Below are 26,315 nucleotides of genomic sequence, written 5' to 3' on the forward strand. Positions count from 1 at the left end.
CTTCCTTGGCGGTTTGTCCTGGCTCGGGAAGAGGGCTGTGGTGCGTGGCGGGCACCTTGCACCGGGAATCCCGCCAGGGCTGGGCAGCAAGGCCGGGGCTGAGGCCTTTGCGCGGGCAGTTGCCCGTTGCTGCCCGTTTTGGGCGCTGCCCGTTGCTGCCCGTTTTAGGGCGCTGCCCGTTTGGGGGCGCTGCGCCCTCCGGCCGCCAGGGGGCGCCGCAGGCGGGCGGCGGGCAGGAAGCGGGGGGCGGCAGCTTCCCGCCGCGCCTCTCGTCGTCCCGGGCGCTGGGGCGCGGAATGGCCGCCACCGTCTAGCGCAGGGACCGCGCGCCGCCGCCGCCGCCGCCATGGGCCGGGAGTCCAGGTGAGGGCAGCGGGGGCACCGCTGCCACGGCCGGTCTGGCCCGCGTCGCAGCTCGCGGCTGCCTCCGGTGGCGGCGCGGTGCGGGCGGCGGCGTGGGGGGAACAAAGGGCGGCGGCGGGCGCGCTGAGGGCCGCGGCGGGCCGCCACGGCAGGCCCCGGGACCGGGACCGGGCCCGGCGCGGGAGCGAGGGGCTGGCTCCGAGGGCAGGGCTGGGTGGCTCGGGGCTCCGGGCCGGGCTTCAGGGCCCCGTCGAGGCGCTGCGAGGAGCGGCCGCGCTCCCCCGGCAGCTGCCGGCCCCCTCCGCCGCCCTGAGGAGCCGGCGCCGCGCGTCCGGGCCCGGCGGCGCGTTCGGGCTCTGCGCGGGTGGCCGCGGGCACGAGCGCCCGGTGCTCTGCGTGGCCTTGGGTGCGGGGTGCACGAACCGCCGAGCCTCCCTGAGCCCGGCTGGCCTCCGCTGGCTTGCTCTGGAGCAACAGCGGTGGCAAAATCAGCCGGGTAGGCTTTTTTACCTGGATGAGACGTTTTTCCTGGTTCTTTTCAAGTTTAGGCGGGATCACATCTCTTTCATGTCCTCTCGTAGCTTGCATAAACACCTGATTAGGTCTTGTAACCAACTCAGCAGTAATGTGATCGTGTACTTTGTGTGTTTCGGGTCCAGCCTGTGCTGCCAGATGGTTTGGAGCTGCTCACACCTATCAGGCTTTAAACCAACTCCATAATTTGCAAGTACTGTTGTGGCATATGTCTCTGTTTCCTAGTTCAATCTAGCCATCAGATTTTAACACTAAAACTGTGACACAATAGTCCCCGCATGCAGTTGTCCCTGCACTGTAACAGCTTCCTAGATCCATGACAGATTTATACTGAGAGAGTCAGATGAGTTGAAATCCTAACAGCTGGTTTGTGTTCAAATTAGTGATTCAGTGAAGAGCTGGGTACTCCCATAGATCTGTCTAAATTAGTTTCAAACCAGCTAGGGCAGCAGTTGTTGCCAACAGGACACCGTTAGAGACTCAGGCTGCAAAATCTCCTGGGAACTGAGTGCCAAACTGCTGGAACTCACGCTAGCAGGACTCCCTTGCTTATCACAGTACAGCTTCTCTTCTGATCGTGATGAGTTTTTTCTGCTTGGGCTAAAAATAATGTTAAAAGTGAGTTTAAACTTGTATTAATTTTCTGGTTTAATACCTACAAAAAGTTTTAAAAGTGAAGAAATCGTAAGAGGGTGAGAGTGAGTGGTGGGTGGAGATGGGTGGGGTGGGCTGCACGTGCTGGAGTTGACGTAAAAAAATGTTCATCAGACTAGGGCTTTTGAAGCCTGAAATCATATATTCAGCTTTATTGCACACTGTAGAGGAAAATCTTTTAAAAATGTTTCATTTTCTAAAACTAAAAGATGAGAAAGGGGGGAAGCATGCAGCAGATCCTGTGGCATTTTGTGACAGAGATGGGAAAGAAATTGGAGATATCTAATGCTGACAGATGTTCTTTGCATTCAGTTATACTGCTGATAGGCAGTATAAGGATATCATGCTGCTACTGTACTGATTCCAAATGTACGTGGTACCTAAATATACCAAGGTGCTGAAATAAACTATATTATTTTTAGTGCTGATACTGTTGTAATATAACCCTATGGGGCAGTGACGGAAGGGAAAGAAGAAGGTGGGGGGCTTGAGGTCTTGCCTTCTCTGCTTCCTCCTGCTTCCCAAGCCTGGCTACTAGGCTTGTCAGGAGAAAGGGTCTGTGGGTCCTGGGCTACAGGAGCGTGAACAAGGGAATTATTTTGGCTTGGTGACTGAAAACTGGGAATTGGAAGAAGAGGAGATGGTCACAGTTGAGGTCCCTCTGTGACTTGCACACTCAGCTGAAGAGTTTCATAGAGAATTCCTGGCCCTACTCTCTCCCACAGCACGCTTCGGATAAGAGAGCATTAATGAGGGGAGAAAAGGAGACTTCCATCTCCCATCACACACCCCTCAAGCCTTGCTAACTTCTTAAAGCTTCTGTTCTGATGTTTGATGATGTTACGGAATTTCTTTTGAAGTCACTATCATAAAGGCATTGACCATTGCTGTGTCGCACACGCTCAGGGTTTTATGTTTCTTTAATTGCAGTCTGACAGCTTTGAGCAGAGGTATAATTTACCTAGCTTACCTGGATAAAAATTATATATTGTATAAAAAGCAACAAAGAACAGTTTTATTTGTTCGACAAATTTTGAGATAGCTTCAAAGAGTCTTCGTCTTTTCCTATGTATAATGGAAATCAGTGGATTTCTAAAAAGGAAATTGTTCTTGACGTTCTAGTGTTCTCATGATGTGCTTGTAGTAGTACTCTAAAACCAAAACAAAATCATGATCAAGTAATCCCTCTAACTTCAGCATCGTTAGGAGTATGCATATATTAGTCAGTGTGGCAAGATGATTACAAATGTTTAGAAATTTAAAAAGTTCAAGAAATTAAGATAAATAATTCTTCTTGGCCTGTCCACCTAATTATCACAAATACCTTTTAACTGCAAATTGTTCTCACACTCATGTTCATCTTTTTTTGTGAATTTATGATGCAGGCATTATCGGAAGCGCTCTGCGTCACGTGGACGGTCTGGTAGCCGTTCTAGAAGTCGCTCTCCATCTGACAAAAGAGGAAAACGTGGAGAAGACAGACGGTCTAGAAGTAGAGACAGAGAACGTAGACGCGAGAGGTCACGCAGTAGGGACAAGAGAAGGTCTCGATCGCGTGACAGAAAGCGTCAAAGGTATGACTTATCAGTTCCAATCAAAGTAGATAAAAATGCCTGTCATCTGAATATTGATGTTCTTCCTCTATAATTAGTTACTTTGCTGTTGTTCGTGGTAGATTTTACTATGCTTAATGTTTTTGCTTATTAAATGGTTTCTAGCTGCTGGTGCTGGAGTTTGTAAGCTCTTAGTGGTCTTGATTGTTGGATTTTTTTTACAACCTGTTCCTCAGTAGCAGGCTAAAATTATACTATGATCACGTGCTAAATAAATACAATTTTGTTCTGTGGCAGACGTTCAAGAAGTAGAGAAAGGGAACGGAGCCGAGAGAGAAGAAGATCCCGGAGCCGAGAGCGAAGGCGCTCTAGAAGCAGAAGTAGAGGTAGACGGTCTCGATCCTCCAGTCCAAGCAAGAACAGGAAAACAGAAAACAGGTATTTGTGTTCTTGGGTTACAATCAATGTCATAGTGACAAAACATTGTAAAACTATTGGTAGCATGAAGGGAATCATCAGGCAAAACTATGCAAAGCTTTGGTTTGTAGAACAAGGAGAATATTATGTGAGTATACTGTTATGATCTTTTCCTATTGCTTAATGTGTCTAACGCAGTTTGTTGTGAGAACGTTTCTGTAGAAGAAGAGGATCCAAGTTGTGGCAGCTAAAAAACGCAGTTAACTTTAAAGTTAAGACTGAACTGCATTCTGAAAGTTCTGTAGTGCTTCTTTGTTATCTCCGGTTCCAGTATCAATAAGTAATGTTTTGTGTCCCACTACATATGCCCAAATTAATAAAGTACAGGTGCTCTCTAGCACAAGCATTACATTGAAGTATAACTTTCTTTAAACTTGTAAATTACCGGAGAATAGTAAGTTCTAGTTACCAGATTTGCTTCAGTGCAGCGTTCTCAGTGATGCGCTGTATCATTTTGTTTCCCAGATGAAGCACTTTATTTCTTTAGAAACATACAGGGCTTTAAAAAAATACAGGTAGGGTAGTAGCAGGGGATCTATAAACGGCATCATGGTAACATCTATAACAGGAATTTCTAAACTGTTGTAAGTGCCACTGATTGTACCTGAGCTCAATATTTATCCATTCTTTACACAAAAAGTGTTCTAAAGAATGTAAGCCAATGACGTTTGGAATCTGCTTTTTTAATTATATTTGTGGAGAAAAATAAAATATATAGAAAAAAATGTATGTATAAAATATAAAATAAAATATATAATAGAATATATAGAAGCTCAAGAAGTCTGCTTTGGTAAAGCCTGTTTATCTGCTGTTTGTTGAACTCTGTGGGTGTGCTTCGTGCTGCAGTCAATATGGATTTGACGAGTACTGGTCTTAGGGGTTTACAGTCGAATAAACTGTCCAGTAAATAGACTTCGTAAAGAGGTGAACCTTGAACTCTTTTAGATGTTGACTTTAGAAATGTGTAAAAACTTACTACAGGTCATGGTTTTTTAAGTATATTATAATGGAATTTTCAGATATAATTACAAACAGCATATAATCATGCTATACTGTAAAATGAGTGGGGAGTCCCTAAGTTGTAACAGCAGTCTGTATAAAGAATAAGCAGGTTGATGACAATCTAGAGATTGTGAGAAGCTGGAATCACAGTCTTCTGGAATAAGCACATGGTTTGTATTAGAATAGCCCAATGAAAAAGGCTTAATGAGATTTAATTGGCTAAAGTGAATTTTACATTTATTATCATGAGTTAGCACATGTTTGGTTTGGGTGATTTTTTGTTTCTTTTTTTTTAATTGGAAACAAGTAAGGGTAATAAAATCTGTGATAAATGAGTTTTCTATTAAATGCAAGTCTGCACGCTACATTTGAGTTACATAAGTAGCTTTTCCCAGGGAGAGGTGTTTTTATGTCTTTCAGCCAGTACCGTATGCTCAGGGGGATGTTCAGACTTCCATGGCAAGATGCTGGATCACTTTACCTTTCTGTAGAAATTGAACAAACAGGAAATTTTTAGTATCTCTTTTCTAACTGCTCTTTTCAAGGGGGTGTAAAATAAACTACAGAACCACCAGAGTATCAATTGTAAGTGTTCTGGAAGTGAAGTCTGCAACTTCCCCCTGTAAGGAAATGAGAAGAACAGAACCAAAGCATGTGAATCAGTGGATTGCAACAGATTATACATTTCTGGTAGTTAAAGGGAATATTTCCACTAAACAGAAAGATTCTCTGGGAGTCAGTGTGCTTTGTAAGGTATTTGAAAACATAAACCTGCACAGGGTGTTCATAGTTCTGTTTCTATCCAGCACGTGTAATCCTGCCCTGAGAAAAGCTGTAATGTTCTAAGAAATCTTTGATCTTACCTTTCAGATCAAGATCTAAAGAAAAAACAGAAGGTGTAGAAGTTTCCAAAGAAAAGAAAAAAGACAAAGAAGACAAAGAAGAAGAGAAGGATAAAGATGCTACCACAAATACCGTGGCCACTGAGGTAGAACCCTTTAACACTTATAAATTTAAAAGACAGAATTTAAACCAGGAATTAAGTTAGCCATAGATTACTGCATTAACAAAAGAAAACCTGTTCTTAGAACTAGACAAAATCCCCACTGAATGAGAGAGTATTCTCTTCAGTAACACGGAGTCCTGTCACGGGGTATGCTTCCAGTTCTTGGCAGAAGAAACATTCTTCTCAGTTCAAGATTTTGAACTGCTTAGACCGCAAACCACAGACAAGTGTGAAGGATCTCTCATTTTTCACATATTAGGTGTCCATAGGGGAGCAGAAAATTTTTTTTTGGCCTCTGGACCCAGGCAGGAATCAAAGAACAAAGGGAGAGGGAAGCTCAACTTGCCTTATTCCATGACATGAAAAGATGTGCCTAGATGAAGAACTCCAAGCTAGCAGTTTTAGCTAACTCTTCTAAACCAGCAGATTGTTACTAACCCTTCCTTGTTAATAGCCGGCTTCACTCTCAGTGAGGGCTCCCCAGACACAGGCTTTTGTACTAGAAGGACTAGTGACTCCAACTCACTGGTGTGAGTTACAATATTTTTTTCTAGTAAATAAAGGAAAGTTTAATTCACTATTATCTTAAAAATTATGTACCAGCTACTATAATGAAAAATAAAATAGTTATTCATTTAGTTCTGTTGTGATAAGTTTGTGGATGTCCAGTCTTCTATAGCATGCTCACACAACAGTTATATTTGTTTGAAGAAGCATAGGCTAAACCCAGTGGCCATTAATTTTCACTATTTCGTTGTTTTCCATCGTAGAATTTTGATCAGAACAAACTAGAAGAAGAAATGAGAAAACGAAAAGAAAGAGTGGAGAAATGGAGGGAAGAACAACGCAAGAAGGCTATGGAAAACATAGGAGAACTGAAAAAAGAAATCGAAGAGATGAAACAGGGCAAAAAATGGAGTTTAGAAGATGATGATGGTATTTAACTTTTTATATCTAACAGTTAAAATACTTTTGTTCCTAATAATATTTTTATTACATTATCTTTAAAGCATTTAATTACTTCTCAGAATGTGAACTATAAAATAACAAAGCCTAAATCTGGTCATGGCTTCAAATGGTTTAAGATACAATTGAGATTAACAAACTGGAGAGATTTGCATCAGAAAAAATGAGATAGTAATAAAACTGGACTGTCATTATTTGAGTAGACTAATACTGTAACACACCTGAGCACTTTTCTCTTTCCCTGTCTTGTTTTATTCCCATCTTTCTTGCTTGTATTAGATGATGAAGAGGAAACTGCAGAAGGAGAAAAAGAAGGCAATGAGGTTGAAGATGAAGAGTTAGATCCTTTGGATGCTTATATGGAAGAAGTAAAAGAAGAAGTCAAGAAGTTCAATATGAGAAGTGTGAAAGGGGGAGGTGGGAGTGAAAAGGTAAGACCACTTATTAAGATTTCTTATCTTTGTCTTTTAAAAATAGCTTTGTGTTTTAATATCAAAATGGCTTTGAAAAAAAAAAGGGGGGGGGGAATGCAAAAAAGCAAGAAGTAAGTTAGAGGCACTTAATGCCTGTTTGCCTTAACTTTAATTTCCTGCTGTTTTTATCCGGCTGTTTTATCAAGCATTATTCTGATCAAATTTCACTGAAGGAAGTAAAAAAAAAATCCACCATAATGCATTCAGAAATACAGATATTCTCTATATTTTATACAGTATGGTTTTTGTTTTATGTGATAGCGCAATAATTTTTCTTAACTGTTTTTGTAGAAATCCGGACCAACTGTTACCAAGGTAGTAACCGTGGTGACAACCAAAAAGGCAGCTGCAGAGTCAGAAAAGAAGAAAGGGGAGCTCATGGAGAATGACCAAGATGCAATGGAGGTAATGGAAGTGTCTTGTATTTCTACTATGAAAAGGCAATGTGCCTCTTACAAGAGGCATGAGAATGAGGATAGTCCTGGGTTTTTTCCATCTTCCAGGAGATAAACAGTTAGTTATTTAAGTTGCAGAACCATGGTCATGAGATTTTTGATCTTACGCAGTGTCTTGTTATTTGTACGATTTTTTTCAGAAATTGCCATCACAGCTTTATTGTTCAGAGGCAGTGTTGTACAGATGAGAACTGAATGAGTGCATCAGGTTGTCTGGCTTTGTAATTGTTCTTAATACGACTGGGCTGGTGTATGTCACATGTAGTGTGTGTTCAGTTCACGCGTTCATGTTACTGAAATGCGGCAGGCGGTCCTGGTGATGCTGTGCGTGAATGACCCGCGAGCTAGTACAGAGTGTTTAGGTATGCAGCTGCTCAGTCTGCATGTTCAGTTGCATGTATCTAATCTGAAAAAAATGGGGTTTGTGTTGTTACATATCTGCTGAATTTCTTTGTAAGTATAAATATATTAATTTCCAAAACACCTGTAAGTTATGGATCTCAAAACGCTTCATAAATCATAATGAGACATCTCTTTTAGGACAAGTGAGAGACGGATGTTCTCATTTTACAGTTTAGGAAACAGTAGAAAGGAGTTTGATTCTCCCTAGGGCTACAAAATGCTATGCCAAGTCATGTGTTCTAGCAGACAGCACCCGAAACCAAATTTATAAGCATTTTCTGTCACACTGGCTGTAAATAACAAATGTGTTTTAGTAGGAGGAGGTGGTAGAAGTAGATAAATGCCAGCTGCCCTCTCTGGATGTGGGTTCGATGAACTGGTAGATCTGCCTGTAGTCTTTACAGTGTGCAATTTGTTGCATGTTGAGCAGTGGCAGATCAGCATGGATATTGAATTTTAACTGAACAGTGCTCTGGGATTCTCATAGAGCCATCTGGCTCAATGCTTGGACCTGAACTTGTCTGAATTAGCCTTCTGTGTCCAAACTGCCATCATAAAGTGTTTTCAGGAGAATAGGAATACTGAGTACTTAATGTGGTTGTGTGTGGCGTTGTAGGGCTGAGTAGTTGTTAAGGGTATGGGTATGTTGCTGTCCAGGAGGTCTTAGAGAGACAGCCTTGCCCAAGTTGTAGACTAGATACCCCGCTAGCACTGTAGCTCAGCTAGGTCGTGCTAAGCTCTCTGTTGCTGCAGTTCCAGTGTTAGTAGTACTCGGACTAGTTTACAGCTGAGGTGGGTGCGTCTGTCAGAACTGTGACTGCAGCGGGACAATTTTTTTTCTTACTATTTTCCTCTTACTATTTCTGTTGTATGGCAATGATTATTTCTGAATGACAAGGCTGGTAGTTTGTATTCATAAAGTCATGAAAGTGATATGGAACACAGTGAAAGTTAAGGTTTGGGAGAAGCATGAAAGAAATAGATGAAAGAATAATTGGGACTCTTAAACTGAGCACTGGTTTTCAGTATCTGGCCTAATAGGGTAAGGAGTAACTGTTGCTTCTGAGTAAAGTTGCTCTATAAATGAAAAACCAGAGCGCCTTGGAATACTATTCATACTAATTTACACACAAATTATCATCTCTACAGTATTCTTCAGAAGAGGAGGAAGTTGATCTTCAGACTGCCCTGACTGGCTATCAGACCAAGCAGAGAAAGCTGCTAGAACCAGTGGATCATGGAAAGATAGAATATGAACCTTTTAGGAAAAACTTCTATGTTGAAGTACCAGAACTAGCTAAAATGACTCAAGAAGGTAAGGACAAACACAACCAGAACACCTTGGGTACTATTAATAAAAAGAATGACAGATTCTGATGTGTGAAGAAACAGCAAATTCTTTTGGAATATAAAGAGTGTTTGGAGCAACTTGGTATAGAAAAACACTGAATCAGTGAGATTGCTATTATTGAAAACTTCATATAATTATATATGAGGCTTTGATTGAAAAATTTACCTGAGTCCTTGCATTACAGGCTAAAAGCTGTTTTTCTGGTGGTGATAAAATTAGTGTTTCATGTTCAGGGACAGATCAAGACTATGTTGATCAAGGTAGTAGAGGAATGTCAAGTTTGACTCTGTTGTAATGCAAACTCTATTTCAGAGGTGAATGTGTACAGGCTGGAGTTGGAGGGAATTACAGTCAAGGGAAAAGGCTGCCCCAAACCAATAAAAACCTGGGTACAGTGTGGTATTTCCATGAAGATTCTCACTGCCCTCAAAAAGTAAGCAAGCACTTTATAAACTATATCATGCTTGATTTTGCTCACTGTGTTCTATCGTATGTTTATGAGAAAAACCTTTTTCTTTGTTGCATAATGCACCAGGTCCATGTTTGTAGATGTTACATATATAGTCATCAGAGTGTTTATCACTCACTATTGCATTATTGTTATGAACTGTTCCCTCTGCCATGTGTATCATGCTTTTGCTGCTCATTTTTAAGCTGTATTTTTTTGAATGGCACTGATATGTATATGTAAATATGACTATGCAATTTTTTTTTTTTTGGCATGACTGTGATTCACATCTGTCAAATCCTGTTTTGTTCTTAAAATATCTTTTTTTCCTTTCTTTAAGACATGGCTATGAAAAGCCCACTCCCATTCAAACCCAGGCTATCCCAGCAATTATGAATGGACGTGATTTGATTGGCATTGCTAAAACAGGAAGCGGAAAAACTATTGCATTTCTGTTGCCCATGTTCAGACACATTATGGATCAGAGAGCATTAGAAGAAGGAGAAGGTCCCATAGGTACAAAGCTTTTATTTTCAAAATTGCTATTTAAATAAAGAAAAACTCAAGCATATGCTTTAGAAGGGTCTTCAGTTCTTCTCTTGGTTATAGGGAGGAATGCTTACTTACTAATGTCTGTTACTGAGTGGCTTTTTTTTACTTTAGTTAATGATCACCATGCTGTTTGATGTTGTTTGTGATCACTGTGCTATCTAATGTTGTTTCAAGAGCACTCGCATGTTGATATATCTGGAAGGGAGACCCTACTCTGTTGATTTTGAAACTTTGACCAGAGTTCTACCCCATCCTCATACTGTCTGAACTCTCTTTTTCTTGCGTTACATTTTTAAAAATACATATAAGTGAATTACTTTGAACATAATTACAAAAGATTCATTTTTATTATATAAATAACATCATCGCTTACATTACAATGTACGATGAAAATGCTTTGCTTTTCAGCTGTCATTATGACACCTACTCGCGAGTTGGCTTTGCAGATTACCAAGGAGTGCAAGAAATTCTCAAAGACACTTGGGCTTCGAGTTGTCTGTGTGTACGGAGGAACAGGAATCAGTGAACAGGTGCGCAAAAGACATACCTTACTTGTCAAACAATTCTTGAACTTTATTAGTTAATGTTACTTTTGCAGTGAATTTAGTTCCTTTCTCTTTCCCATAAATCCAGTAGATTTGCAGCCTTCATTATGGATTTTCTCTGTATGAATGGTAGTAATGCAAAAGCTTAAGCTTTTGCACATAACTTAGCCTTAAACATACTGATCTTGAAAATTCTCAAGTATGGTCCTTAAAAGTTTCAGACTGTATCTTTTTATGTATGTACTGAGCATGGCAGCAATTAAACTATTAGTGGGCTGTGATAGTTTGAAAGTTATTGAGGAGCTGTATTTTTATGAGAGTTATCCTTAAGACAACAAAAGCCAGAAAATGTTAACTTTGGTTTATTCCATTATCAAATATTGCATATTAGAGTAATTTAGAGATTAATTTCAAGGGGTTGTCTGTGTTCCCTCCCCCCCTATTTATGGAAACAACAGGAGTGACCATCTGTGATGGAACATGGTTTATTTAGTATCAGTTTTCCCTGCTATGACGTGATATTTTAATAGGCCCTTAACTGTATAGAAGTCATATCCCCATTGTAACTACTTCAAGTGGTAGTAACTGAGGTTGTCAGAGGTTACTCTTTCGGAAAGCAAACTTTTCCAAAGACTTAAACAAATTGCTAAGTAAAATCTTTACATAAACAATTCACATTAGTAGAACAGCTGTATTACAGTGTGTGCAAGGTGATATGTTTTTTAAAAAAAAAAAAAAAAGCAAAGCAAAAAACCACTCTAATAGTTTGTTTACTATGTTTTAAAATCAGATAGCTGAACTCAAAAGAGGTGCTGAAATTATTGTTTGCACACCTGGACGTATGATTGACATGTTAGCAGCTAACAATGGTGAGTAGAAAACCTTCTCCTATGGAGAATTTTTTATATTTGTTGTGTAATTCTAACAAATTCAAAAGATCATGTATTTTGATAAATGGTCTTATGGAATTTTCTTATATCTCTTCAGGCTGCACTATCTAGCTATTGAGAATATATAGCACTAATAATAGGTTTAATCATATATTGCTTTGACATTTTTGGGAGGACAGGAAATACTACATTCTTGAAGAGTTTCTAAGAATGTTTATCATTGTTAAACTTAAAATGTGCTGGTCCAAATTTTTTAACTTCAAGTCTTTTAGATAAAGGTTATGTAACAGTTGCTTATTTTGTCTGCCCATTGATCCTTTATTATTGTTAGTGTAGCTCAGCAGTTAGCCACTTTTACTTAAGAGCATCTGACTCTGCCTTTATCTGTTGGTTTTTATAAAACAAACAGACAAAGAAGCCCTCCCTAAATAACTGTTCAAAAGTAAAAAAAAAAATGACCTTACATCAAATATTCAGATTGATTAAACTGAGCCACTGCAGCTTTAAGAGGTTTTGTCCTAGTGTAACCATTGCATGCTTATTAGATAAAGTTTTATTATTAAATTATTCCACATCAAAACCTCTACTAAACTGTTGACATTATTTAACTTCTGTGGAAAAAGTACCTTCAAGACATATAGAACTGGGCTTCCAAGACTTAAATCGTCAAAGGTAGGTACATTAATGCTGTTCCCAAGTAATTTTACAAAGTTATTATTTGGGGATGAAAGTGTTAAGATGTTGAATAGATAAGTAGATTTTAAGAAATATTTATTTTGCTCCTTAAGTATGCATTCTGTATCTTAAAAAAATGCAGCGCTAAATCTCTAAAAAATAATTTGAGGATTCAGCTAGAATTTGCTGAAGCTGAAAGGACCAAATTCTGCTGTAGTTTGATAGGCACAAGTCTGAGTGATAGTTATAGAAAGTGTGAAAAATCTGTTCCATTCTGAGAGCGTTTGACAGTGTCGCTCCACAGTTGTTTGGAACTGAATGTGTTCACATGTTTATATCGTTTGAGAATATGGTTCTTAAATCCTTGAGTTAAATCCTTCTCATGAAAGGGAGTTTCTTAGCTATTTGTTTGGGAAGGGTGCTAATTATCCTGTCCATCATAATTTCAAAGTGTTCACAGATACACAACTTACGTATTTTGTTTCCAGCTGTCCCAGAGTTTGGGGTGGTTCTTAATTTTAAATTTAGTCGTGTTACTGGGTAGGTTTTAATTATATAGTCATTTTGAAAAGACTGCTTACTCTGTTTTATGCGTATTATTAGCTGTCAACTAGAATTAGTATGATTATCCTCAAATAGTTATTTCTAGCTCCAAGGAAGCATTGCAGATTGTGTGTATAAAAGGAATTTCTCTGAGGCTGCAACAGTTAGCACTGGACTTTGCCTTCCACACATGCGCTGTAATCTCTAATATGTTTTTTTCTAGGTGGCGCTGTCAGATAATGGCTGATGTGGCTCCTTGCTTCATCTCAGTCTTAGTTTTATGATGTGTTTTGGCGAGGGCAGTTTTCTGAATTTTACAGGTTCTTCTGGCCCTATGATGGTATGCAAGAGAAGAGTTTGACAAAATAAAGGGCCTTGTGCATACTTACACATTTCCCAGAATGTATATGTGATTAAAATGAGAACAATAAAATTCACATTTAGTGAATTTTTTAAAAAAATAATTAATGTCTTTGTTAGAAGATAGTGAGACTATATAACATTTTAAAAAAAATATTCCTGAGGGAAACTAGATTTCCATTTGATTTTGTTTCCCATGTGTTTTTTCCTCTCCTTTCACAGGTCGGGTGACAAATCTCCGTAGAGTCACATATGTTGTACTTGATGAAGCAGACAGAATGTTTGACATGGGTTTTGAGCCTCAGGTAATTAATGACATGAGTGATATTGCCACAAGATGTTATTTTCCACTTAAAAGATTTTGCAGTGCTGCATTATTATTACACTGCCATTGAGTGTTCAAAAAGATGTGCTACATACAGACAACAGTTTAAACTGACTCTTTAATTTTTCTATTATCCTCACATGCTTTGTTTTCAATAAATTCTTATGTAGCTTAGATTTTTCTTTAATATACTATTTTTTTTACACACTTGTTTTGAATACTTGTGGCCATGTTGTAGCCCTATGTAATCCCTTAATGCAGGTTTTCATTAGTAGTTGTAGCCTGCTTATAGTCTTTGATGTCTCCTGGCAATGTCCTGCAGGAGACGGGAACAAAATGTTGGAAAGTTTGGTGACAAATTACTTGCTGGCAGCTTTGGACATCCAGGACTCTTTCAGTTGTCATCAGTCTGTATTGTCTTCCAAAATTAGGAAAATTCCTTTATTTCGTCTCTTGAGCTGTAGGGTTGCTGCTGCATGTGTTAAGATTTCTGCTGGGCTGTTGCGGGGTTGCATATTGCCACTCAACATCCTTTCGAGTCCAGCAAGTTTTGCCTCTTCCAATGCCGGCACCTAGGTCCCATAAGCAAATCTGTAAAGAAACGTTTGGTAGTCTGTGTGTAGGGCAGATACCAGCTGACTTTAAAGACGGCAGCTCTGTATGTGTATGAAGTTCAATTACAGCACTTGGGCAATAACAAGGAATGTTCTCTTAAACCAGGTTATGCGCATTGTAGACAACGTCAGGCCTGATCGTCAGACTGTCATGTTCTCTGCTACTTTTCCCAGAGCTATGGAGGCGTTAGCTCGGAGAATCTTAAGTAAACCTATAGAAGTGCAGGTCGGAGGCAGAAGTGTTGTCTGTTCTGATGTGGAGCAACATGTTGTGAGTATCGTACATCTGCCTCGCTTATCTTCTCATTTGCTTGCAAAACATTATTTCCAGCAATATTAAGTATAAACCAATATACCCACAGAGCTTTTATTTTTAGAAGTTTAGTGACATTATTAAATGTGAACTCAGAATAAACTAACACCCTAATCTGCAAGTGCAATGTGATAACTTTTTTAAAAAACTTGGTTTTATACCACTAAGCTGAACAGCAGCTTTGCAACTAGCTGTGGAAACAGCCTGAAAAAGTCATCTCCTGTTCCTGATTTTTATTTTTATGCACCCTGAATGTGTTTAATGACTTAAGATACAATTTATACTCTTTCTCCTTTGCTTTTGTCTGTCTTTTTCCAGATTGTCATAGAAGAGGAGAACAAGTTTTTGAAGTTACTGGAGCTACTGGGGCACTATCAGGAGAAAGGATCGGTTATCATATTTGTAGATAAACAAGAACACGCTGATGGGTTGTTGAAAGATTTAATGAGAGCCTCTTATCCTTGCTTGTCTCTTCATGGAGGTAAACTGCAATCTTAAGGATTTATATTAATAACTCCAAACTAGAGTATTGGTATTCAGTAGTTACAAAGAGAAGTTACTTAGTTTCAATTATTATTTCTTCCTAAGCAGGCTTTGCTTTATAATTGGGAAAGATATTTGTCTCTTAATTTGAAATAGACATGATAGTTTTCCGTAATTACTCTGTTGTTCCCTGTGAGATGTCATCAGATGCCAAATCTTGTCTCTGTACAACAGGAATGTTACTGAGAGTTAACACCTCTCAGGGAATATTACTAACTACTTGCTAGTGTAGAGTAGCGTATGCCATTGGGGGAGTAGTATATGATATTTTTATTTGAGATTCCACAATAATAGCAGCTGTTGTTTCACTTTTCTGCCATCAAGTAGTAATATAACGGAAGCAGTTTAGTAGCAAGAGGAGGAAATCTCTTTAGAATATTGTCCATCCCAGAGGATTTTAAAACTTTCTATGTATAATGCTCTTAAAAATACGATAACCAATAAGTACAAAACCACTGTTCACAGTGCAATAATGGAAGAGGGAAAAATATTCTCGTTCTTCTGAGATTTCTGTTGCCTTTAGAGAACAGACAAAGCCTCCAGATGAGGTCTCAATTGAATATAAGAAGACAAATAGAAAATCATATTAAAGAAACTTTTGAGGACCTTGGTGGGGGAAAACATCTTTTTGTAGTGGAAAAACTGAAAGTTTTGTTATTCTGTTATTCTCTCTTAAGAGATTTATTATTCTGGCTAATGTATGTTGCCTTTAAAAGTGTGGAAGTATCGACATTTTATTTGCGTAGGCTTTCGGTTGTTTGAAGTTGAAGGGTGTTTTGACCTGTGTACAAATTCTTTTGGCTCAGAGCAGAGCTTTATAATTAGCTGTTTTGTCTGGTTTCTTTCAGGTATTGATCAGTATGACAGGGACAGCATAATTAATGATTTCAAGAATGGAATTTGCAAACTTCTGGTGGCCACATCTGTAGCAGCAAGGGGCTTGGATGTAAAACAGTTGATGCTGGTGGTCAATTACAGCTGTCCCAACCATTATGAAGATTATGTGCACCGAGCAGGCCGAACTGGACGAGCCGGCAATAAAGTATGTATAATCAGTTGCCTCTTTTGGTTATTACTGAAAATTTTTCCTTATTTATTGCTTAATCAAGGTGTTCCCAAGGGATACCTACAGAGGGAGTAGTTTATGTTATTAATGGGAAGAGAGTTTTCCTTTAGAGTGCATCTAAGGTTTTTGAGTGATTATGTGTAAAATATATTCTGAATTTTAGGACTATGAAAGTTGGAACTTACCTGTTCTTCTGATGTATGAATGTCCTTTTAAATCCCATTTGTGGCTGAACATTTGATGGGTGTTTATCACTGTTGGAAATGTGCCCTACTAACTTTATAAGATTTTATTTTCCAAGCTTTTAACCATGTCAAGATTGAAAGGAAAGACTTCAGTTTCTACTATCTGTGGTTTGTTATCTCTCTATCAGCTTCCTGGGAAATCACATTATTCATTCTACATTCCCGCTAAAAAAAGTTTATTCATGAATGTCATGGTTACTTTTATTGACCAGAACAACAACATCTGTACAAGGGTGCTTCAATAAATTTAGAGATAAAGTGTCTTTAGCGATTTTACTTTATTACCTTTTAAATTAATTTTGACCAGGGGTATGCATATACATTCATTACTGAGGATCAGGCACGGTATGCTGGTGATATCATTAAGGCTTTGGAATTGTCAGGGAATCCAATTCCTGCTGATTTGGAGAAGCTCTGGGCTGACTTCAAAGACCAGCAGAAGGCTGTAAGTCATTCTTTCTTCTGTAGTGGGCTTTGGTCTGGGTTTTATGAGTATGCACGTGGGTCCAGTTGTATAGTATACATACTTGAGTCATCTCACTGACTTCATTGAGAACACGTATGTATGCTTAGGTAAGTGTGTAAATGTTTTCAAGATTGGGATCTTGAATGTCATTTACAGGACCGTTCTTGAGAATTTAAATATTGTCATCTGGTATGTGATAGAGAAACGCCTACTGTATAAGGCACTGTAAGGGGCACTTTGGCTTTTATCAAAATTCACATAAAAGATGATGAAGTTCTTTCACAGAATTTGTATTATTATTTCTAGAGCTCTCGCCATCAGAGGATCTTGCTCATGCTGAGAAGAGTGACTTTGGAGTTATAAAATCTGGAGGGGTTTTTTTACTGCATTTGAAAAGTGTTTAAAATGTGTATTTACAGAAAATCCCAATAGTGTAATGTTTCTATCTGCTGAATTAACATAGCTTTTTTATTACGCTTCATTGTAAAATACGGTTTTTAAAATTTGAAGAACTTTCTAAATGTGCTAGGATTTGCTTTTTAAAATAAAGAACTTCAAAATTATTTGTATAATTTTATAGTTAATTTATGACTATCGGAATTGGGATTGTAAACTTCTAAGTATTAAAGTGTATGTTTTTGTTTTCAGGAGGGAAAGTTGATTAAAAAAAGCAGTGGATTCTCTGGCAAAGGTTTTAAATTTGATGAAACAGAACAGGCTTTGGCTAATGAAAGAAAGAAGCTACAAAAAGCAGCTCTTGGCTTGCAAGATTCAGATGACGAAGATACAGCTGTTGATGTAAGCATCTGAAAATAAGATTTAAGTTGCTTAAGGATTTCCAGTATATTTGTTTTTTCCCCAGTAGGTTATATAACACGTTGCAGAATGCATGGATTTTTGTTACTCCCATGTCCTACGCTACCGACTTAATTAGTTAAATTCCACGAGTAGATCTGTATGTATTCTTCGATATAAAAGATAGGTAGCTATAACAGTCAAGATCTATGAAGATCTTGAAAGCCTCTTTCTGACTTACTGGTATTTTATACTTAATATATGTAGTTACGTAAATGTCACAGAAATTATTTTCTTTGCAATATTAATCTTGTGTAAATGAAACAGAACGATCGCCCTCAATTACAAACATTTTTTTTACTTGCAGTGTTTTAAAGAAATTCATAGTAGCCTTTTCTATTTCTAAATGCTGTTTCTATTTCTAAATGAGAGTCCTTTCTTAGTATTTGTTAGACTCCTTTTCATGACCTTGAAAGTAAACACTGTGTTGAAACTTTTTCCTGGTTATTAGATCATCTGTTCCTTTTGTTGAGTTGTAGTCCTGGGCTTCTACCATTTATACAAGATTTAATTCTTTAAAAGCATGTAAACTAAACGCACCTTAGTGTTTTCGTTCTTTAGGATGTTAAGATTTTCTAATGGTGAATGCAGTGATCTAATAATTGTTATTTTCTTTAGATTGATGAACAAATTGAAAGCATGTTCAATTCAAAGAAAAGAGTAAAAGACATGGCAGCACCAGGAACATCAAATGCTCCTACACCATCAGCTGGGAATGCAGAAAAATTGGAAATTGCTAAAAGATTGGCTTTGAGAATCAATGCCCAGAAGAATCTTGGAGCAGAGGCACAAGTATTGGTCCCCTTCCACTTTAAGGTCAGGTTCTTTACAGAGCAATTTTTTTTTTTTTTTTTTTTTAAACAAAGCTTGTTCAATTCTTTATTCTGTGGCTGCCATTCTATTTAGTGTTTCTGCACACTAATCAAGTACTGCATTATTTAGCTCATTTGTGCTGGGCAAACTCAGTGATAAGTTGTAGGATTTGTAATTGAGCTAATATGATAATAAGACTTAATACAGAACTGGAAATGCTTTGTCCGCCCTGGCAAAGAGTAAGTTCATTACTGATAAAATGACACAATTAGGTTTTGTCAGCTTTAGCAGAGTTGCAGGACGTCTTTCTCTGCTGAACCATGTGATGTACAATCCATTTAGACTGAGGTTAATGTGGTCTGAAATGTCCAAAGGTACTTTGAGCTGAAGATACAAAAGACCAGTGAGGTCTTTTCTGTGCAGGTGGGAGGGGACTTATCGAGAGGAAGGAAAGAGGAGAGAAGTTTGGAGAATGTATTTGCTATTTGGACAATTACGTTACACAGAAAGCTTTAATGAAACCCTTGTTTATTTAGGACTTCTTTTGGCTACCATGTTCTCAGCATGAACCTTTTTTTTTTTTTTTACAGGATGTGATGCAGCAGGCTACAAATGCTATACTGAGAGGAGGCACAATTCAAGCTCCTACTGTATCTGCCAAGACCATTGCAGAGCAACTGGCTGAAAAAATCAATGCTAAGCTCAATTATGTACCCATAGAGAAGCAGGAGGAGGAGAAACAGGATGGAGGACAAAACGAATCCTTCAAGAGATATGAAGAAGAATTAGAGATCAATGACTTCCCACAGGCAAGTAACCATTTTGCTATAATCAAGTGTAAATGACCATTATTTAACAAAGGCTATCTTCATAGCTTAGGCTGTGATTATACCAATAAAATATTTTGTCTCTATTTCTTATTATACCTAATTGAAATTACCACATTATCTGTGATTACTTCTCAGCTTATAGATATGCAATGCTTTGGACATATTCCAGAGAATATCAGAAAAACATGCGTTCCTTATCATACAAAAATCTTTTCACCCTCTGCCACTGACTTTTCTCGTATCCGGATCTTTGACGCTGTCTGACTTTTTATTTCACAGGCCATACTACTATGACTGATACTGCTCTTTGCTTTTTTTATTACCTGAGTATTTTTGCCATTCAGAATATTGCTGCCGTAGTCGACCTTGTCTGTTATTTTGAGGATTTATATTCCACAGTATCAAGCACAAATTCCCTGTATTTATCTTTGAGGTTCTGCCCAGGTTTGCCTTATTTTATCAAGTTGTTGTGTTATTAGTTTGTTACCCTTCCCTTTCTGAAATCCTCTTGATTCTTATCCTAAGCGGTTTCTCATTCATAGAACATGTTCTAAATTTTATAATTTTGCTAAGGATCCTTCTGACCCTTTAAGCATACGCTTGCTAGGTACAAAACATGGCCTGCTCATAATGGCTAGACAGGTAACCGTTCTGTTGTCTGCATATGCGTGTCTGCAAATAAATGAATTGTAAGTCTTTAGATTTTTTTTTTTTTTGTAGAGCTGCACTAGAAAAAATGGCTCTCTTCTGATATTTTTGTTCTTCAGTATTTTGTAATATCTTCTCTGCAACACTGATGTATACGTGGCAGTTCATCAGTGAGAATCATCACTGCTCATTATGTCCCTGGGAAATCTTTATAAGGGAGAGGGACTCATCTTGTACTGTATGCATGTGTCATACTGAACACGGTGCAGATCTGAGATGACAGAGATAAAGTAAGATAAAACAATCGCCTAAAGTAAGAATGACAGCAGACTGTGTAAGCTGTTTTTTATAGAAGTAGTACACAACCGTTCAGTACCATCACGAGCTGTAAGATACGCATAGGGTAGCCTTCCTGGTTATGGGTGCAGTCATTTCCGAGAGCCAGATTAATGCTGGTAAGGTACCTCTTGTAGAGAGGATACCTAACAGGCAAAGTTTTGATGCAGGGGCATACAACTTGCCTTTAGAGGCTGTATTCCAAAGTTGGCTTCTGGAAAATCAGTGGTTTAAGGTAGGATATACAGTATGTTTGCTCAACCTACCAGAACTGAGAAACCAAACAGGGACTGGAGGGGATCGTTCTTTCTCTCAGAAATAGCTTTGCCTTCACGTCAAGGCAGTGTGAGCTTCTCCAGTCTTGTCCTAAGTTCTCTAATTTTGAATGCCAGAGCTCACCACGACAAAAAAACTTGTCTCAATCTACAAGTAACTTACAACAGTCTACTAGATGCTTCCTAGTAATTTCATTGTCTAAATTAATGGGATGCATTTATCATAATGAAGTATTTTTGAGGATGTTGTAGAGATTTGGGACAATTTTTACAGGGTTCTGAAAAACAACTGTTGGTGTTTATTCCTTAGCCTTTATTTATGGAGATTTTAAGGTTTACTTATTTTTGTCTTTAACCAATGAACTGTGTAGAAATAAATAGCATTTATTTTGTTAAAGGGAAGTACTTGCAGCCATTAACAGTGTATGTTTGCCCTTGAAGTCTATTCTTGTAAAAGAAGTGCTAAATAAAATACTTGAATGCTGCTTCAGAAAATCACAGGAAAAAATTACAAGTTTTAAACTTTCAGTGTAGCAAAATGGAAGGTCTCTGAAGCAAGAACTCTTAATGGTACTATGTATACATTCTCTTTTCTCCCTCCTCCATAACTTTATCTTGCAGACACAAGAGGCAGATTTTTTTTAAATAAACTTGCATAAAAATAACTGGCTAAAATTTCAATCTACATTTTTAAAGTAGAATGCCGTGACCGATTTTCACAGTGCAGCGTTCTTGTTGTTTGTCTAATATGTCAGCTAACCTTTGGATTGCCATTTTGTGTGATGCCTTTCTCCTTGTTGATCCTCTCGTATCCTTTACCTTGCAGACTGCCAGATGGAAAGTTACCTCCAAAGAAGCGCTACAGAGAATCAGTGAATATTCTGAAGCTGCTATTACAATCAGAGGAACTTATTTCCCTCCAGGCAAAGAACCCAAGGAAGGAGAACGAAAGATTTATTTGGCTATAGAAAGTATGTATTCTTTTTACAAGTGTTTCAATGAAAGATACGACTCTAGTTTTTTAATTAGACATGGAATCTCTATAGTCATAGTGTCTGGATGCTCAGTTACAGACCCACTGTAGTTACTTTGCAAATTAATATAATTACTGAAGAAACACTTGTTCATCTTGATACACGTTGTCAAATGATCCATGGGGATCACAGAGATGCTTCTCCTGAGAGGACTGACCTGCCACAGAACAACAGCAGACATGTATGGAATCAGTTTGGAGGAGAGGGAAAGAAAAGAGAAAAAAAAAAAAATGAGAATAAGCACAAAGATGTCTGTGCCAGCGTGAAATAAGGAAGAAAATGGAATTGTGTGGGGTTTGGCTGTTAAAGGTATAAGAAATTACATCAACTACTACAATAAAAACATTGCAAATCTCATGATGGTTGACTTGAGTTTTTCTCAAAGAAACCTCTAATCCTAGGTATTTCTGAATAGTGTAATTTATGACTGTCTGTTTTAAGTATCTTCCTTAAAACAGAACACAGTCTAGCTGTGGCAGTCTATACAATACTGGAGTGTTCTTCAGCAAATAGTTGAAGATATTCAGCAAGTTTTACAGTGTTTCTGAAAATAGCCAGCAATGTTTATTCTGTAGGCTTCACATACAGAAGGTGTTTAAGATGGTAATGTTTTTTGTCTTCAGGTGCCAATGAACTGGCTGTACAGAAAGCAAAGGCAGAAATCACACGACTTATAAAAGAGGAGCTCATCAGATTGGTGAGTGAAATATCCAGAATGCAGAGGGAAAGTGCCTTCATTTATGCTTTATGAGATTCATGTTGACACTCTGGCATACATTTTTATTAGTGTCAGGGACTGTAGATCTCAAAAACGCTTGTTTCATTGAACAGCCTAGAAAATATATTACTGTGTTCAATCAGCCAGACATACGGCTGTTATCCAGCCAGCAGATGGAGATAAGACATTAACAGAGCTTTTTGACTGAAGACCCCTTAAAGAGTTAGGTCCAAATAAAGTTTCTAATTTCAGCACCATCAGGCAGGGGGGAGGAGAATTATTCCCCTCCTTTTAATACTTTATAGGTGTTGAGAGATTTGTTTTGCTGTAGCTTTACAGCATACCCAGCTAATAATCAGCTGTGTTCAACATTACTCTGTTCTCAAATTTTCTTGAGAAATCATATTTTGAGTTCTCTGGTTGAAGAAACCTCGTCTTTCTCTAGAATAACCTTCAGTGATACTACATTAGACTTGACAGTGTCTTTGGCTTTTTCTCTCAAGTAGCCTTTCAAATCAGCGGTCAATTCCAGAGCCATTATTGGTAGTTTTGTTTCTTTTTCAAAATTGGTGACCTCCCCATAAAAATGTTTTCCAAAGGAAGGAGATTGCTAAGGAACTGCTTATTCACATGTAATGTGGATTAATTGTTAGTGGGGTTTTATTGCAATTCATGTATCCATTTTCACTCTTAACTGTGATTATTCTCTCCTTTATTTGCAGCAAAATTCATACCAACCAACCAACAAAGGAAGATACAAAGTTCTATGAGTATTTGGAGTTATCTGTCTGCCAGTGGCTGGTGCGTGAAACTTTGTGGCTTCTGTTGTTTTTGCTGTTTACACTGCTTATTGTAAATTAAGAATTTTTTTATTTTGTCTTGCGGACATTTTTTAACAGAAAATTGATACTTGCCGAAACATCTTAATTCTCTCCACCACAGTTATCAGTCTTAAAGCAGACCAGTTTTGGCAGAGCATGATTTAATTTAAAAGTGCAGTTTATATACTTTTCATCATAAAGAATATAAAATAAAACAGATTTTAATTTTCCTGACAGACTATACTGTTAAGTAAATTAAACAATGTTGGGATTTGTGTTGGAAATTGTTAGAATGTACCTGCTTCATATTGTGGGGATGGTTCACACCATATCAGTTTCTACTGGAAAAGTGATAAAACACCAAAATAAAGGCAGGATTTTCTCCTGATCCATTGCATCTCTCTGGCTGGTTCCACACGCATTTCGTTCCCTGTACAAATGCCCCCCTTAGGTCAGAGAGTCTTGCAGTGATCAGAGTAGAGAATTTTATCCAGAAATACTTGAGGTCTAGTTTTAAGATCTTCTTATCCTTTTCATGTCCCATTTTGTCTTTATCATCCAGGTAATAGAATAACTCTTTGGAGTTTTTGTAAAGTGAAATGTTTTGTAGTATGAAAATAGTTTTCTTGTTTTTTTCTAAACATCAGAATTTTAGGATTTGATTTTTTTTCCTCATTCTCTGACATAAGAACGAAAGCCTGTTTAGTTTAAATTCTCAGAAAAAAAGAGAAACATCTTTTGTAATGAAATACGACTTTGTCACTTTTTTATAGTGTTCTTATATATACATTTAATGTGATTTTTCCCCCGGGGTTGTCGTCTTTGTTACTGTTAGGACATGGCTTTAAGTAAAAATGAATAATGATATCTATGAGTGAATTCCACAAATACTGACTATCATTGCAGTCAATAAGCTACTGGGACAGGCAAGACCTTTCTTTTTGAGGTCTCATCCCCGTAACCATTAGTATTCACGATGGACACTTACTACTCTTAAGCATTTAACTTTCCCGTCTACTTATCTGGAGCCTAAGCGGTAGCAATTTGAATCGTCTCATTCCAGCAGCTGCAAGACTTTCAAGATGATGACTTTCAAAAGGACTTTTGTAGAAAGCTTTTCTTACCTGACACATTGCGAAGAAATGTGTCATTTTAAAACAGCTGTGTATATACTGCTTTAACCCTGGTGAAGACAAATCATACAACCTGCATCATGGCTGTATAAATTCACAACTTCTATTTCCCAACTTCAGGTAATTTAAATGACTATTTCTGTTTGCATACAACTGTCTGTTACTCTAATGTCAGTGTACCTTACTGCAATGCAGGAAAGGAAAGTAATGATTGCACCAACTTAACAGTATCCAGTTAGGATAAGAACACCCAATATTTGCCAATATCAATACAGTGAACAGAAGGAAGAGAAGAAGCACACACAATAACACTTCTCAAAATTTAAAACAGAAATCTCAAACTAAAGCCCTATGGTTCCCTTTAAATACATCGGGTTTCATTCTGTTAAGAACTGGGTTTTGATACGTTTCATACAACTTGTTTGTTGAATTGTCTAACTTTTGACAGTGTCCCCCCAGAAGAGTGACAGATTTTGATGTATTTAATGAAGAGCACTTTCCAGTTTGGACAGTCTGACACTTCTTTAAAAATCTTGTTTCAAAATGTTCCTATATATATTGGTATCTCCCAAGAAAGGCATGATGGAGACATTTTTGTGATTTCCAGCTTTGCACTGTTGGATTTCAGAGATGCAACAATGTATAATCTTTAACTTCCTGGGGTTTTTAAATGCAATGTCAATATTCCTATGTTTTTTTAAATTCCAGCAAAAATAAAAATAATTTCAATGTATATTTTTCAGAAACTGTCTTTCTGAATAGCTCATCTGTTTTCCGCACTTCCATTGCTTCTGCGTTTTTTCCCTATGACAGTTAACCTTGTACTTTTTGGAGTAGGGCAGTGTCTACAGTAACTAGTGCTTGCGTTTTTCTGCTAGAAATGCAATGAGATGCAGCTCAGACTCAGTTCAGAAAGTTGCGGTGAAGGTGTTTGGATACTTGAAAACAGGAGCAAAATGCATATAAGCCAGAGGAGAAGAAACTCTCAAATTAACAAAATAAACAACGAAAAAGAAGTGGAAACGAGATGAGAATAAAAGTTGGGAGAAGACACAATTAAGTAATGAAAAATGTTATATTTAGTTCTTTCCAAGTGTGTCCATGGATATAGACAAGTTCTTTATAAACATCACAGTTTGGCTGCTTTCCAGGGAGCCTGCCCTGCACAGATTCCTGTCACCAGCTGTTGGAAGAGCACAGGGATGCTGTATCTCTTGGAGTTTTTTAATACTCATAAGCAGCGCTTATTCTGTTACCTGCCCAAGGTGGTAAGCTGCCAGCTCTCTAGGTTGCCTTACGCTTTCAGCGCTCGAGTAAACGGTGGTATTTCGGGTGGATAAGTGATGCAAGTGTTTGATACTGGATCATGAATGAGTTTTTGCTTGTGTTCTGCAGTAATGCAGTGTTGTCATGCAGTGGTGGTGGTGAGGGGTGATCTTCTGGGGGTGTTGCTGTTCTCAAGGAACAGGACACTGGCACTCTTAGGTGGCGGTGAAGTAGGAGAGAACTGTGTAGGTGAAGGTCTGTGAGTCTGGTGAACGCTGGGGGCGGCTGGAGGCAGAGAAGGGGAGCCCTGTGCCACTGTTTTCCGTGGCAACCTCCACCGCAGCCTGAGGTCCTGGCCCCAGCAGGTCTGCGTCACGGGTTGGGGGAAGGAGAGAGCAAGACCCCTGATCGCAGCCCTGCTGGCTCCCTCGTTCTCAGTGCCAGCATACACCAAGGAATCAAACAGCAATATTCTTCACCACATCACGAAGGGTTAGTAAGGACATCCCATCTATCGCTGCAGTGGCCGTTGGTGTGCCAGAGCTGATGCAACATGTCAGGCTACTCTCTGTATGCACAAGTGGGCAAATGGGCAGAGGTTTTGCTCTGTGCCCTAGCCAGGAAAACAGGAGATGAAGACTAAATCCAGTGTTCTGTATGGGAAAAAAAGATTCACAGCGAGATGAAAAATGTGTGCAATCACGGTTCACAATTTTATACTACCCTAACTATATTGGACATCGTTGCCACCCCTTGTTTTGTTAA

The 26,315-nt window shown here is 38.4% G+C and overlaps 1 protein-coding gene across 4 annotated transcripts; it reads left to right on the plus strand.

Moving 5' to 3' along the window:
* Positions 1 to 231: 231 nt before the first annotated feature.
* Positions 232 to 25,017, plus strand: DDX46 (DEAD-box helicase 46). Of its 4 annotated transcripts, none has more exons than XM_087754077.1 (24): positions 232 to 363; positions 2,937 to 3,125; positions 3,402 to 3,542; positions 5,454 to 5,571; positions 6,360 to 6,525; positions 6,835 to 6,986; positions 7,320 to 7,433; positions 9,035 to 9,200; positions 9,549 to 9,669; positions 10,025 to 10,200; positions 10,645 to 10,766; positions 11,572 to 11,650; positions 13,472 to 13,554; positions 14,295 to 14,459; positions 14,820 to 14,982; positions 15,893 to 16,086; positions 16,663 to 16,800; positions 17,470 to 17,619; positions 18,295 to 18,492; positions 19,080 to 19,298; positions 21,405 to 21,549; positions 22,236 to 22,309; positions 23,053 to 23,131; positions 24,215 to 25,017. In XM_087754077.1, the coding sequence occupies exons 1-23, from the start codon at positions 347 to 349 to the stop codon at positions 23,098 to 23,100; spliced, it is 3,138 nt and encodes a 1,045-aa protein (XP_087610203.1). In that variant the 5' UTR covers positions 232 to 346; the 3' UTR covers positions 23,101 to 23,131; positions 24,215 to 25,017. The 4 variants fall into 4 exon arrangements, with proteins under 4 accessions (XP_087610203.1, XP_087610204.1, XP_087610202.1 ...); XM_087754078.1 differs by having other exon boundaries at positions 24,218 to 25,017; XM_087754076.1 differs by having other exon boundaries at positions 23,053 to 25,017.
* Positions 25,018 to 26,315: the final 1,298 nt, after the last annotated feature.

This window comes from Nipponia nippon, unplaced genomic scaffold (genome assembly GCF_047370975.1).
Source record: "Nipponia nippon isolate SJK-2023a ecotype South Korea unplaced genomic scaffold, ASM4737097v1 scaffold_17, whole genome shotgun sequence".
In the NCBI taxonomy this organism is placed as follows: Eukaryota; Metazoa; Chordata; class Aves; order Pelecaniformes; family Threskiornithidae; genus Nipponia; species Nipponia nippon.